The sequence below is a fragment of the Lepidochelys olivacea genome (assembly GCF_965140295.1).
Source record: "Lepidochelys olivacea isolate rLepOli2 genome assembly, chromosome: 7".
NCBI classification, from domain to species: domain Eukaryota; kingdom Metazoa; phylum Chordata; order Testudines; family Cheloniidae; genus Lepidochelys; species Lepidochelys olivacea.
In genome coordinates, this window is record NC_140417.1 from 37,178,417 (window position 1) to 37,194,384 (window position 15,968).

General features: G+C 41.9%; 1 protein-coding gene across 6 annotated transcripts in view; it reads right to left on the reverse strand.

Annotated features, from left to right (window-relative positions):
• CFAP92 (cilia and flagella associated protein 92 (putative)) overlaps nucleotides 1–9,362 on the reverse strand; it is a 90,255-nt gene extending 80,893 nt beyond the window's left edge. For 2 of the 6 annotated variants that reach the window (XM_084635177.1, XM_084635176.1), the window contains exons 1-3: nucleotides 8,953–9,362; nucleotides 7,858–8,192; nucleotides 4,906–5,105 (exon numbers count right to left, since the gene is read on the reverse strand). In XM_084635177.1, the coding sequence (XP_084491303.1) occupies nucleotides 4,906–5,105; nucleotides 7,858–8,161 (504 nt within the window). In that variant the 5' untranslated portion in view covers nucleotides 8,162–8,192; nucleotides 8,953–9,362. Of the gene's footprint in view, nucleotides 1–4,905; nucleotides 5,106–7,857; nucleotides 8,197–8,952 lie in introns of all 6 variants that reach the window. The other 4 variants (XM_084635175.1, XM_084635173.1, XM_084635174.1 and 1 more) reach the window with 4 other exon arrangements.
• Nucleotides 9,363–15,968: the final 6,606 nt, after the last annotated feature.

The following is a 15,968-nucleotide window of genomic DNA, read 5'->3' on the forward strand; positions in this document are numbered from 1 at the left end:
AATATGAACCAATACCTCCTCCCACCCCACTGTCCTGCTGGTAATAGCTTATCTAAAGTGATCATCAGGTGGGCCATTTCCAGCACAAATCCAGGTTTTCTCACCCTCCACCCCCCCACACTTCATATTAAATGGTCTCCTACAGCATGTGTGAATCTCTTAAATTTAATAATCTGTTCCACTTTGTATTTAGCTGTGACACTGCTTCTCCAGACCTGAGGAAGAGCTCTGTGAAGCTGGAAAGCTTGGTTCCCTCTACCAACAGAAGTTGATCCAATAAAAGGTATTACCTCATCCACTTTGTCTGTTACTTTTCTCAGTCATTCACAGCTCACATTCTCTAGTATCCTCATTTCTACTAAAAAGCCTAAGTCTCTAAGGTGCCACAAGTATTCCTCCTTGTTTTTGCTGATACAGACACCACTGTATCTTTTTTTTTTTTTTTTTTTTTGGCTGATACAGCTACCACTCTGAGACCGCTCACTTCTACCCATCGATGTGCCTTTGCGTGATTCAGTGAAAATCACATAAGATTTTTTGTAATTTTTCAACATTTAAAAATGTTTGTACGTGCTGAATGATTTCTGTTCAGAGATAAAACCTACAAATCATTGGCAGCGCACAGATGGACATTTAGAAAAAGTGTGGGATTTTTAATTGAAAAGTTAATCTCGTAAGGAAAGACAAAATAGGTGAGGTAATATCTTTTATTGGTCCAGTGAAGGACATTACGTCCCCTATCTTGTTTCCCTTATATCCTGGAACCACTACAGATACAAAACTCATGGTCTGTTTGCAGTGTTACTGTACCCATGCCAGTCCTAGCATACAAGACACAAGGCAGGTGAGGTAACATCTTTTATTGGACCAACTTCTGTTGGTGGAAGAGAGAAGACTTCGAGCTTCACAGAGCTCTTCCTTGGGTCCTAACATCACTTGTTTCAGGTCCTGAGGATGGGCTCTGGAAAGTGTACCCCTTCTGCAAACAGAGGTTGGTCCAATAACAGGTATTGCCGCACCTCCTTTCTCACATTTATGTCAGACCTACTATTTCAATCAGCAGGTAGGCTGAATGGTGAGGGAGGCTGAAATTATGAACACTCCTGCCTCATTTAGTGCACGATTTATACGGAACGCAATGAGTGAGGCATCAGGTCACACATTAAACAAATAATACATTAAAAAAGGCATCCAGGGTCTATAATTCTCCATCTCTAAAACTCTCCTACAGTTTTATATCCACTCACTGAGGAAATTAGTGTTGTCGACTGTTTCTGCCTGTAGCACTCTGCTTGAACCTGTGCGGTCGACGGCTAACAGAAAAAGGGAGCGGATGGCAAAAATAGGAAGGAAAAGAAATGGAAAAGTGAAATGATAAAGTGAAAGTACCTTAACTGCACTCTCTCAAGCGAATATACCTTTCTATCATTCATATAAATTGAGCATTTTAACTGCATATGTAATGTACCTGTTTTTATTATGTATTGCCAGACATCATATCAACAACGATTTAGAAAAAATCAGCAACCATAAATTCACTCAGTTGCACTCTTTAAGGAATGCAGAAGTTTATATACCACCATTTTGACAGTACACACTTGAGAATCCATGCAATGTACGGACAGACTGCTCAAGTTGTGTCTGTGGGTACCAAAGGCAGTATGAAAAGACTAGCTATCAAAGTGAGGAGGATAACATCAACCAGGCCTGTCCCTCAGTATTCTGGAGCCCTACTCAGCCCCACCATGGGGGGGATGGGGGGGCTGGCTCGGGGCAGGGGGGAACTGCCCCCTGCACTCAGCGGTGGCGTGGCTGGGGCCGGGTCACTGCTTTCCGCCATCGGTGAGTGCAAGCTTGGCCCTGCTGTAGTCCTCAGGGGTGGGAAGGGACAGGGCTGGGGCAGAGCAGGGGCAGGAAGAGGCGGGGCTGGAGCAGAGCAGGGGCAGGGGCTGGATCCGCACGCAGATGCGCAGGGCAGCCCTATACAGCTGTGTACTTTGTGTGTGGGTAAGGACAGCTCTGACATCAACATTAATACATTAAAGTTTCAGGCCGTGTTCAGTGTTGATCACTGATAGGTGGGCAGGGCAGGATTCATTGTCAAATTAAAGGGCAGTGGTTTCTGGGCAGAAAACAGACTTTCATCCACATTATTCAACTATGCCCTTCACCTGGAAGCAATTTCAATTTAATTTTCCAAGATGGCCCTTATTAAGTTGTGCTCTTGAAGCAAAAGGAAGCTCAGTGAACTGTGCCAAAGACTGAAGTTGCTCAGTGTTCTTGCCCCCACTTTCTGCACTTCCTGAAGCATAGCTGTAATTTTCACTACAGAATTATTGGAGTAATACAGCAACAGCTGTGTACTAGTGAGTTAGCTAACACTGGACTGTCAATACTCAAAAAGTATCACTCCAGGCACAAGTGTTCTGAAGGAGTTGGTGAAAATGTCACAACTAGAAACTGTGCACATTAAAGGTAGTTAGGCCCTAAATGCCTTTGAGGATCCGGGCCTTGGGAGCCTAAGTAACTTAAACACTTTTGAAAGTTTTGCCCCTTGGCAAAAAGAAAGGAACTAAATTAAGTCTTCCGTCTTACAGCACCTCTTCTGTGCTATAGCTTTAAGAGAATTCTAAGCATGGAATGTATATATTACAGTACTAAGTTTTTTGGCCTTTTGGAAAAAAGCCAATAATAATAACAGGGCAAAATCAAGTTTATGCCCTAGCGGAAACAACAAAAACATTTCAGTAGATACCTTTCAGGGTTTTTTGTTATCTGTCTCTAACTGAAAATATAAAAGCACACAGAAGTTCTTTCTTTCTTTTTTCTTTTTAGTTTAGATAACAACCCACTTTACAAATAAAGGGGATGATAATCGGGGGGCTGAGGTCCCTTTATGCTACAATACACGTCTTATTCACATTATCATAAGTAAGTTTTCCCCTCAATTCAATGTTTAAAAAAAAAAAAAGAACCTTTTTGAACACAAAGCTCTGAAGTTAAAATTTTCAGCCAACTATGGCTACATTTCCTATTTTACTTTGAAAAAATCTACAAATTAAACCAATCATGTTGAGAGATTAGAAGGAGAAATAAGTGATTAATTACACTTTCAAAGGTTATATTCAAAATATTTATTTCTCCCATATTCCTCAACTCTTACAGAAGTTATTGGTAGTTGAGGACACTCAACAACCTGCATTGTGCATCTCTCTATACAGTAACTCCTCACTTAACGTTGTAGTTATGTTCCTGAAAAATGTGACTTTAAGCGAAATGATGTTAAGTGAATCCAATTTCCCCATAAGAATTAATGTAAGGTTAGGTTCCAGGGAAATTTTTTTCCCAGACAAAAGACTTATACTCTGTGTGTGTGTGCATATATAAGTTTTAAACAAACAATTTAATACTCTACACAGGGATGCTGATTGTGAAGTTTGGTTGAGGTGGAGGAGTCAGAGGGTGGGATATTTCCCAGGGAATGCCTTACTGCTAAATGATGAACTAGCAATTGGCTGAGCCCTCAAGGGTTAACTCGTTAATGTAGCCTCACACTCTACAAGGCAGCACGAATGGAGGGAGGGGAGACAGCATGGCAGACAGAGACAGAGACACACACCGTGTGTGCGAGAGAGAGATGCGCATTTCCCCTCTAGGTACGCTGACACCACTCATTAGTACACTACCTTGTTAAGTTAATCAGCAAGCAGAGACCGCAGCAGCGACTGCCAGGAAGCCCTGTCTTGTGTCCCCCCCTTGCTCTATCAAGATGGGGTAAGTAGGGTGCAGGAGAAGGGGGGAGGGGGACACCCTGACATTACCCTACTCCCTCCCCCCCCCCCGCCCCCCAGCCCCAGCAAGCAGGAGGCTCTGGAGAACAGCTCCAAGGCAGAGGGCAGGAGCGGCACATGCCAGCAATTGATAGCCTGCTGGGCGGCTGCCGCACAGGGAACTTAGGGGAGAGGGGAGCTGATAGGGGGGCTGCTGGTCCACCCTAGTTCCAAGCCCCCACCAGCTAGCTCCAACGGGCTGCTCTTCCTGCAAGCAGTGAACAAAGCAGGTGGCTGCCAAATGACTTATAAGGGAGCATTGCACAACTTTAAACGAGCGTGTTCCGTAGTTGATCAGCAACGTAAAAACGTTAACCAGGACGACTTTAAGTGAGGAGTTACTGTACTCATTTTGGAGCTTTGATTCAAACAATTCTACAATATAAAGTGTTTCTACATTAGTATAGACTGAACCTATAAAAATGTGATATTATTAGGAAATTTCTTAGGAAGTTACTAGGAATATAATTTAGCTTCTACAAAACAATCTACTATTTTGTAAGAAAAACTGATTAGATGATTTACTTTGCATATGTTTTTTTCAAACTGAAGTCTTATTGAGGAATAGACTTTCAATACGTTGTAAAGAATTTAAAGCGCAAATCTCAAACCTTGTCTACACACAGATTTTGTAGTGGCATAACTACTTCAGTTACAGGTGTGATCTCTTTACGTAAATAGTTATTCCAGTACAACCCCTAGTGCAGAAGCATTTATACCGCTATAAAGATGCCTTAAATCAGTGTAGCTTATTCATCTGTCTTGTATGGTAATAAACTATACCCGTATAAGCACCTTTACTTCAATACAATTAAGTCCATACTGGTCGAGTTAAATAACTTGTGTGTGTAGACAAAGCCCAAGTAGTGCTAATAAAAGTATGAGCATGACTCACCTACATCACATGTGGAAGCATTCTCCTGATTCCACTACATGAAGTACAGGACTGTTCAGTTTTAAACCGGTATGACAGCCACTTTTGCATAAATATTTCAGAAATATCTCTTATGCCAAATAGAGATAATAGTAAATAAAAACTAGTTATTCCCAAAATGATAAACATCATACTATTTACCTTGGATTCACATTCCACAAACAGCTTGGCCACCACACCAAACAACACCAAATCAAGTTTCCTAGGCTCAACATCACCTGGTAGAAGGAAGTACTCAATGTGGTAGTAACGTCGCATTTTTGGAATAGCTACTGCATCTTTCCCAGCATTAGACTTTTTTCTCTGCTTGTCAGTTAAATTGGATGGCCTATGCTTTGGACCTAGGAAAAATATTTATATAGATTTAGAGAGTTTCAGATCTTGTCAAGCTCAGCACTGCAACAGAGCCTACAGCCCTAAAACTCCCCACCAACTATGATCCTATGCTACACAGACAACTTGCATGGAAGAAGCAGAACTCCTTACCACACAATGTTGTGTTGCCTATGTACACTCCTGCTACATCCAGATACCCCATTCTACATCAGAATTTATATTATTTTTTATTACAAATGTTTGCACTGTAAAAAAGATAAACAAAAAAGTATTCTTCAGTTCACCTCACACAAGTTAACTGTAGTGCAATCTCTTTATCGTGAAAGTGCAACTTACAAAAGGGTTTTTTTTGTTACATAACTGCACTCAAAACCAAAACAATGTAAAACTTTAGAGCCTACAAGTCCGCTCAGTCCTACTTCTTGTTCAACCAATCATTAAAACAAACAAGTTTGTTTACATTTACAGGAGATAATGCTGCCCACTTCTTATTCACAATGTCACCTGAAAGCGAGAACAGGCATTCAAATGGCACTTTTGCAGCCAGCATTGCTAGGTATTTATGTGTCAAATACCCTAGACATTCATATGCCCCTTCATGCTTTGGCTATCATTCCAGAGAACATGCTTCCATGCGGATGACGGGTTCTGCTCCCTAACAATTCAAAGTAGTGCAGAATGTAGAAAACATCTCAAAATATTTAAATCAATGGTATTCTATTATTGTTTAACACTGTGATGAATCTTATTTTTTTAATCATTTGATATTCCTAGTTCTGATGTCTCCTTATTTTATGTTCTTTTCAATATTCCTTAAACATGATGTTTCTGATCCTTTGCACTTTTTCTATAGATCTGCCCTCACAGTTTAAAATACAGGTTTCTCTCTCTCCCCCCATCCCAAATATTGTTTTGGGAATACAGGATCAGGTCTTCAGATGGTGTAAATCAGCATAGCTCCACTGACCTCAACAAAGCTGCACTGATTCACATCAGCTGAGGAATACATGGTTCATAGAGTCATATCATATCAACCAATATTAGCTGTCCAGATTCACTTTAGCATTTCTATTCAGCCATCTGGGGTTCCTCTACAATAGAAAAATGTATAATGCAGATCCAGCACTTAAGTCCATGGTTTATAACTAACAGACGTTTGAGAGGGAAAATGTTTTTTTCCCTCCCCCCTGTCCCCCAAGTCTGGGCTAATCCTACAGCCTCTCTCTGTACAGAATTGCCCAATGCTGTCAATAAGAGTTCCACATGTGGCTTCAGAATCAGGCCCATAACCTTGTCTTCATCTCCACTAAGTTGCATATAATATCAAATTTATCATTTGAGTTTTTTGCTTAGTTTCAGTTTTCATTACAAACTACAAACTAAGTCCAGGTTTGCCAAAAGGTTCAATGATGTTCAGAACCTCTTGAGTAAAACCCAGGACCAATTCTTAGTTCCACTTTAAAATCGTACAAAATTAATGGCTATACATGATCTTGACCTGTTAGTAGATGAAGTTATGACAGAATCTCCCTTACAGATACTGGTTTTGTCCCACATATAGTCATACTGTAATCCAAATGATTGCTTGCATAAACCTTTAGCCTTCACAGTGAAAGATGCATACAGGGAACTGTTAGAGTCCATTGGAAATATATTTTCCTGATTTTTAGTGCTGATGTATGTATTAGTTGTAAACACTGAACTGTTTGGCAGCTAACAATCCTACAGAATTATTTTAATTAATCATAAATTCATCTGGATTATACATGATGCATGAAAAAAGAAACAGTATCACTATTAGACAAAAAGTAATCTGTATCCTAACTAAACATGGTCATTCCCACAGTTGTATAAGTATCAGTAATGCTGGAGAATAGGCAAGAAAAGATCCTGAAAGTAATAATGTTCATTATATACACCTGAAGGGAGACCAAGATCTGTCAAATAAACAAAGGACAAAAATGAGAATTTTCCAGACAATAGGGAATTTTAAAACTATAATAAAAACATACTGATTGGGAACATCTGCACATAGATACTATGGTAGCAGGTGCATTAAATATTTATACCTAAGTTAGATACAGTACCTAACCCACCTTTCCCTTAAATTACAATGGAGGTCAATGGGCCAGCTCACAATGAATAAAGATTAGCATAAATTCTTGCAGGACTGGGAATGCTTGAAAAGGGGCTTCACTGGAAAATAAACGTATAGATGAGGTACAGCATAGCAGCAGCTGCCCAAGCTACTCTATACTGACACATCAAGTGAGCCTTAACCTTGATCTAAGGAAACCACGTTTAGAGCTAAAGGAAAGGAGTTTAACCTCCATACCCATTAACCTCTTGGCCACACCAGTGAGATTATAAACACAGGAATCAATTACAATGACTGCTTTTGCAATGACTGACTAAGACCATCAACTTGAATAACACTGGCTACTGAAGAGCTATCAAATGGTAAAGGTTTTCAGTCACTATGACTTAAGCCTGAAACTGAATCTAATGGAAAAAGGCAAGGCAGGGTCCCTCCCCATCACCATTCCCTTGAGCATCTTCTATATAATACTATAAAATTAGCAAGTCAACAGGACTGCACAGTAGTATTACAAGGGTGAGGAGACCCACACACAACTATAGCTAGAAGGAATATAAATGAGCCAACATCCTTTCTGCAGTTTGCCCCCCAATCCCATCTGGGTCTCGAGATGAGCCACAGGGGTTAAAAGAACAGGAGGGGTCATGTCTGGTACCTACCTGCAGCCATTGGCACAGCTAATGAAATTGAGAATGTACATGTTACTGTGTGTGAGGTGTCAAGTTGCTGCAGGCTCTTATCAAAGAACAAGGGCCCGCTGTCTTCGTCCTCGGGGGTGGGGTGGCCACCGTCCCCAAGTCCATTTGGGGTTTCAGTTTCAAAGCTGCTCTCAGAGCCAAGGTCCTCCAACTCCACTTCCACCAGTGCTTCTTCCTCTTCCTCCACTATCTTTGTCTTTGAATCCTGGGCAAGAGGTTCTGTCAGCTCTCCAGAGACGTCCTCCTCTTGCTTTTGCAACACCATCCTATGGCCCAGTCACCAGCACCTTGGTTCTCTGGCTGAAGAGTAGAAAAGGACAAGCCCTTATTCCATTGCTGCTGTATACTGGGAGCGAGCAGTCACCTCTGCCAGTGCCCATGCAGTGGCAGGGAAGAAAAGTTTAGGGGAGGCAGAAAAACCTGTTACTTCTCTCTCAAGAATGCTTTTAAACCCACACATAAAATATCCAGGGATTAATTCCTGGAGGCAGGGAGAAGCCACACAAAGGTCTCCAAGCAGCAGACCAAGGCAAACAGCAAGTCAACATACTTGGCAAATAATAAAGCAAAGCACAGAAAAAACACAAAGGAAAAATGTGTTCAGCTAGTAGCTAGCAAGCTACCGATTTTTTTAAAGGGAAGAGAGATTTTTTTCATGGGAAACGATGAGTAGGAGCAGGGGAAGAGAGCTTAATATAACTTCCCCCACCCACATATAAATCACCAAGGCCCTGATCCTGCAATCACGTAGGCACGTGCTCAGAACCTAGCACAGTAACCCCTGGCCAGAGCAGTAACAGAGGGAAAGCCACCACCCTCCCACGGCACCAGGGAGAAAGTGCCTTTTTCAAACAGCGAGTCCATTAGGAAGACGCTGCGATTCCTGCCCCCAGTGGTGGGTAGCTGGGGCGGGCTTGCGGCGCTCCCCGGGAGACCGGCAGGCAGCAGCAGAGAGCACACCCGAGTTATTAGGGGAACCTGGGTCTCAGTCGACCCGGCGCTGCGCACACACGCAGATACCCCTCCCACCAGCAAACACAGCCTCTCTCTTCTAACCTGCCTTTTTAAACGTGGCATCCAGACTGAGGGAGGCTCCGCGTACCAGAGCCGCCCCCAGCCCGCGCAACAGCAGCCAGAGGAGGAGAGAGTCCTCCAGTTTCCTCGGGCTTCTCCCCTGCAAACGTCCAAGGGGCTCAGCGCTCCCAGCTGCGCTGCGGGGAACGCACCTTTCCCCTGCCCCTGGAAGCGGAGCGGCGAACGCGGCCACCCCTACCCCGGGGCCCGGCTCCCCCAGCCTGCCGCTGGCAACAGAGGGTTCCCCGGGGCCGAACCCAGCGTTCGCGTGTCCCGTCTCCCTCCGCCTCGCCAAAGAGTCCCCGTTCCGCTCGGCGCCCGAGCGCGCACGGATCCGCGGCGGGGCGAGGTGGCCGTAGAAGTTGCGCGGGCAGAGCGAAAGCCGGGCTGGGAGCTCGGGGCAGAGGCGGGTCTGACCGGCCCACCCGCGGGGAACCCCAGGCGTGGGGAGAGGGCACAGGGGGGCGGGGCAAAGGCACGGGGCGGCGGGCGGGGTACACTGCAGGGATCACCGGGGTGCAGCACGAGGAATGCGTGGGTAGCACCAGGATCGCCGTGGCCATCACCCACCGCAGCGGAGGGCAGGGCGAGGCCTCAGCAGGGTACAGCCTCGTGCACTTCAAAGCAGGGACCATGCCTGGGGCCTTCTTTTGCGCCTGTGCAGCGCTTAGCACACTGCGGGCGGAAATGGAAACAAGAAACGAATAATAGTAATAACAACAGGGCACACCAGCAGGCTTGTGCAACACAGTATATTACAGAGACAGACTGTAACTGGACGTTACCCGTGCCAGGTCTCTTTTAAGGCACTAAGCATAGGCCTTTCCATAGGCCCTACGGCCTGTGGCAGTGACAAGGCACTAAACACAGCCCCTGTAATTTGCCTAAATAGTACCAGTAGAAACTGTACATGTGTCTGAATTACTGCTGGGTCTAGCAGGGACTTTATGTCCTCATGCTGGCTCCCCTTTCCAACGGCCAGCTGAGTCCTGGCTGGAGCACTGCTCCAATACTGACTGAGAAGAAGGCTTAGTTATTAAATCAACACCCAACTCCTACAGTCCTATTGGTCTACTCCAGAGTCTCCTGTCCACCTACAGAATTAGCTGAACCTTGCTTAGTTTATGAGGCATGACAAAAATTACAGCTGGTGGGAGTAGGGCTGCTAAATTGGATTGATTGTGAGCTAGCTGATGAGAAATAGATGTTCTTCAGTAATGGTCAGCAGAGCCTGAAAGAAAAACAAGGAACACTACTTAAATAAGTCACTGCTCAGAATAGGGAATGAGATGCTGATTCAGGCAAAGGCACTGGAAGTTTAGATGTCTAGTTAATATTCTGTAGAGCAGGGATTTTCAAATTTTTGTACTGGTGACTTCTTTCACATAGTAAGCCTGTGAGTGTGACCCCGCCTTATAAATTTAAAACGCTTTTTAATATATTTAACGCCGTTATAGATCCTGGAGGCAAAGCGGGGTTTGGGGTGGAGGCTGTCAGCTCATGACCCCCCCCCATATAATAACCTCATGACCCCCTGAGGGATCCTGACCCCCAGTTTGAGAACCCCTGTAGGAGGGGGGTGAGGTAATATCTTTAATTGGATCAATTGCTGTTGGTGAAAGACAAGCTTTTGAGCTACACAGAGTTCTTCTTCAGGTCTAGTATTCTGTAGGATAATTATTTTTAAATGGGTATTCATGTATTTAAAATTTAACTACAACTTGCCTTAAGGACCTGAATAAATATATTAGGGTATTTTTAACACCATAGGGGGACAACGTGAAACATTTTATGGTGGTTTTTATTTTGCTTGAGATTTAACTTGTGATTATATTAAATAGTCCTGTTTGAAGATTGTTATTGAATTCTTATGTTAGAATCCATGTTGTGATTGATGAGTAAGGTTAGCCATGCATTTAAAATAAGCAACTGCTGTTACAATGTGGCGATTTGTATTTCTGCTGTGTCTCTTCATCAGGATATTTCAAAGAATTTCACTAAAATTAATCGATTAAGCTTTGTGGCATAGGCAAGTATAACTCTACACATTTTACAGAATGATAAAGTGAGACCAGAGATGCTGTGGCCAGTTTGACAGGTGATGCTGTGGTCTAAACTCTGATTGTGCCCCTTGTCTGGCTAGCCATGCCCCCACAACCTAAGGATTCCCAACAGTGCAGAGTTCCCATAGGTTTTGCAGGGAAGGAGAGAATGATTTTGCATAGGTGCAACGCCCTTTTCTCTGACAGATTTGGGGCCTTTTTAGTGGAGGTATTGTTATTTTCATCCATTCCACAGCAAAATTCAGAACAGTTTTCCCTTTATGTAGTATCCTTGTAGAGGACAACAGTCGGGTCTGCCCCGTGAGCCAACATGCAAAACACAAAGAAGGTACCACTGTGAGATTTTTAAAGATAGCTACAGCATTCGACCCAAGGTTTAAGAATCTAAAGTGCCTTCCAAAATCTGAGAGGGATGAGGTGTGGAGCATGCTTTCAGAAGTCTTAAAAGAGCAACATTCTGATGCAGAAACTACGGAACCCAAACCACCAAAAAAGAAAATCACCCTTCTGCTGTGGCATCTGACTCAGATAATGAAAATGAACATGCATCAGTCCACACTACTTTGGATTGTTATCGAGCAGACCCTGTCATCAGCATGGACGCATGTCCCCTGGAATGGCTGAAGCATGAAGGGACATGAATCTTTAGCGCATCTGGCACATGAATATCTTGCAACGCCAGGTACAACAGTGCCATGAGAACACCTGTTCTCACGCTCAGGTGATATTGTGAACAAGAAGTGGGCAGCATTATCTCCTGCAAATGTAAACAAACTTGTTTGTTTTAATGATTGGTTGAACAAGAAGTAGGACAGAGTTGACTTGCAGACTCTAAAACTTTACATTGTTTTATTTTTGATTGCAGTTTTTTGTACATAATTCTACATTTGTAAGTTCAACTTTCATGATAAAGAGATTGCACTGTAGTACTTGTATTAGGTGAATTGAAAAATACAATTTCTTTTGGTATTTTACAGTGCAAATATTTGTAATAAAAATAAATATAAAGTAAGCACTGTACACTTTGTATTCTGAGTTGTAATTGAAATCAATATATTTGTAAATGTAGAAAACATCCAAAATATTTAAATAAATGTTATTCTATTATTAACAGTGTGATTAATCGTGATTAATTTTTTTAATCACTTGATAGCCCTACTTTTTAGTCTCTTGGCTACAATCAAGTGTCATATCAGTTAAATATCTGATATGTTCACGATTGTGCCCTGCACTGGTTCTGGGGGAGAAGGGTCAGGTGAAATGATGACTCTAACTAGTTTTTTCCATTTCTAATTTCTGTGACTTGGGGGCGGGGAGGCTGTTTTCCTTGATTTTATACATTATTCTGGGATTTCCCTCAATCTATATTTGTGATAATGCTGAAATAAATGGTGAAAGAAAGGTGACAAGTGACTTAAAATGAGGAGTGGTAGCGCCCTCCAATATACTCCCCTTGTGGCTCTGTTGATCTGACCAGGTACACTAGGATCCAGATGTTAAGAATTATGCATATGCATAATATGTGTTTGCAATTACCAAAGTTATCCATACAGTCATAGTATTTGTGTGGCCAAAGAGCCAGGTGGATCTTTAATTGAGCATGTATATATAAGAACATAAGAATGGCCATACTGGGTCAGACCACAAGTCCATCCAGCGCAGTATCCTGTCTGCCGACAGTGGCCAATGCCAGGTGCCCCAGAGGGAGTGAACCTAACAGGTAATGATCAGGTGATCTCTCTTCTGCCATCCATCTCCACCCTCTGACAAACAGAGGCTAGGGACACCATTCCTTACCCATCCTGGCTAATAGCCATTATTTAACCTCCATGAATTTATCTAGTTCTCTTTTATACCCTGTTATAGTCCTAGTCTTCACAACCTCCTCAGGCAAGGAGTTCCACAGGTTGACTGTGTGCTGTGTGAGGAAGAACTTCCTTTTATTTGTTTTAAACCTACTGCCCATTAATTTCATTTGGTGGCCCCTAGTTCTTATATTATGGGAACAAGTAAATAACTTTTCCTTATTCACTTTCTCCACACCACTCATGATTTTATATACCTCTACCGTATCCCCCCTTAGTCTCCTCTTTTCCAAGATGAAAAGTCCTGGTCTCTTTAATCTCTCCTCATATGGGACCTGTTCCAAACCCCTAATCATTTTAGTTGCCCTTCTCTGAACCTTTTCTAATGCCAGTATATCTTTTTTGAGATGAGGAGACCACATCTGTACTCAGTATTCAAGATGTGGGCATACCATGGATTTATATAAGGGCAATAAGATATTCTCCGTCTTATTCTCTATCCCTTTTTTAATGATTCCTAACATCTCGTTTGCTTTTTTGACTGCCGCTGCACACTGCATGGACGTCTTCAGAAAACTATCCACAATGACTCCAAGATCTCTTTCCTGATTAGTTGTAGTAGCCCCCATCATATTGTATGTATAGTTGGGGTTATTTTTTCCAATGTGCATTACTTTACATTTATCCATATTAAATTTCATTTGCCATTTTGTTGCCCAATCACTTAGTTTTGTGAGATCTTTTTGAAGTTCTTCACAGTCTGCTTTGGTCTTAACTATCTTAAGCAGTTTAGTATCGTCTGCAAACTTAGCCACCTCACTGTTTACCCCTTTCTCCAGATCATTTATGAATAAGTTGAATAGACTGGCCCTAGGACTGACCCTTGGGGAACACCACTAGTTACCCCTCTCCATTCTGAAAATTTACCATTTATTCCTACCCTTTGTTCCCTGTCTTTTAACCAGTTTTCAATCCATGAAAGGATCTTCCCTCTTATCCCATGACAGCTTAATTTACGTAAGAGCCTTTGGTGAGGGACCTTGTCAAGGCTTTCTGGAAATCTAAGTACACTATGTCCACTGGATCCCCCTTATCCATATGTTTGTTGACCCCTTCAAAGAACTCTAATAGATTAGTAAGCCATGATTTCCCTTTTCAGAAACCATGTTGACTTTTGTCCAACAATTTATGTTCTTCTATGTGTCTGACAATTTTATTCTTTGCTATTGTTTCAATTAATTTGCCCGGTACTGACGTTAGACTTACCAGTCTGCAATTGCCGGGATCACCTCTAGAGCCCTTTTTAAATATTGGTGTTGCATTAGCTATCTTGCAGTCATTGGGTACAGAAGTTGATTTAAAGGACAGGTTACAAACCATAGTTAATAGTTCCGTAATTTCACATTTGAGTTCTTTCAGAACTCTTGAGTGAATGCCATCTGGTTCCGGTGACTTGTTACTGTTAAGTTTGTCAATTAATTCCAAAACCTCCTCTAATGACACTTCAATCTGTGACAATTCCTCAGATTTGTCATCTACAAAGGACGGCTCAGGTTTAGGAATCTCCCTAACATCCTCAGCCAGGAAGACTGAAGCAAAGAATTCATTTAGTTTCTCTACAATGACTTTGTCACCTTTAAGTTCTCCTTTTGTATCTCGATCATCCAGGGGCCCCATTGGTTGTTTAGCAGACTTCCTGCTCCTGATGTACTTAAAAAACGTTTTGTTATTACCTTTTGAGTTTTTGTCTAGCTGTTCTTCAAACTCCTTTTTGGCTTTTCTTATTACATTTTTACACTTAATTTGGCAGTGTTTATGCTCCTTTCTATTTACCTCACTAGGATCTGACTTCCACTTTTTAAAAGATGCCTTTTTATCTCTCACTGCAGTTATTTTCCCACATAATTCTAGAAATCTGGGCCAGGATGACTGAAGCACTGGCACATACTTATTATTATTACATTCATTTGTAAAGCACCCACCACCACGGCTAGGTATAAGCGCTTGCCCATGTACCAGTTTATGTTTGGAGTTTACTTAGGACTTCTAGATCAAAATTTCATATTTGAGCTCATATTTGCAAATAATCATTCAAAAGGCTTCAGCTTTCAAATTGTCAGCAGCTGAGTTGGAACACACTACAGAAGGATAAAACCATCATTTCTCAAAATTTTTAATATACCAAATATATATGAAATTTTCCCAGTGTAATAACAGTTAGTGTATAGACATTATTATTTATTCTTCGGTGAGCGCTGACAATGTACTCCAGTGATGCACATAACAAGGACGGAGAAACAGGGAATTTACAGTTTATACTAGTTACACTCCATATAGTCAAAACAATTTCATATATACAAGCTATTATGTGTTGAATGACAAACCTTCAGGCAATTAATTTTAAGTAAGATGTTTTGGTTTCTTTAATATAGAGCAATGCAAAATGGCTGACAGACTGTCATCAAACATCTCAGCAGAATAAGTGAACTTTGAAAACGCACCTTTCTCAAGGACACCTATAAACCCTGGCATGGGATCACACCATGTTAACTTTCAGAAATTAATGTGTGTGTGTTAAAAAACAGAAACTGTAAAAATTGGAGAGTGAATCAGGCACATGTTTAACTTCACCCTGCACTCACATTAATTTTGTTTTCAAATTGTCCCACTCCCTTGTCTACATATTGTCTACTTAAACTCTAAAGGGCAGAAGACCTTGTCTTCATATACCTCTGTAAAGTGTCTATCTCACTGCAGAAAATATACAAATAGTAATTAAGCCGCACAACATTGAGGCAAGTACCAAATTTACATGCTTTACCTAAGGCACAGAAAGGTGAAGTGATTTATCCATCATGCAGTGAGTCACCAGTAGAGCAGAAGATAGAACTCCAGTGTCCTAATTCAGCCTCCTGCTCAACACTGCCTCCCATAATGAGATGCTATTCTGTATTTATCATTTTCCCTTTGTATTTTACTGTATACACAAAACTTTTCCAAACATTGCTGGGCCTAATAAACAAGAAGGCAGGTAGCAGATAACTTAGAATATGACAAGGACAAGACTGTACCATTATTACTGCTATTAGTTCATGCCAGAAGTTTTCTTCTGTGATAGAAGAAGCTTAAG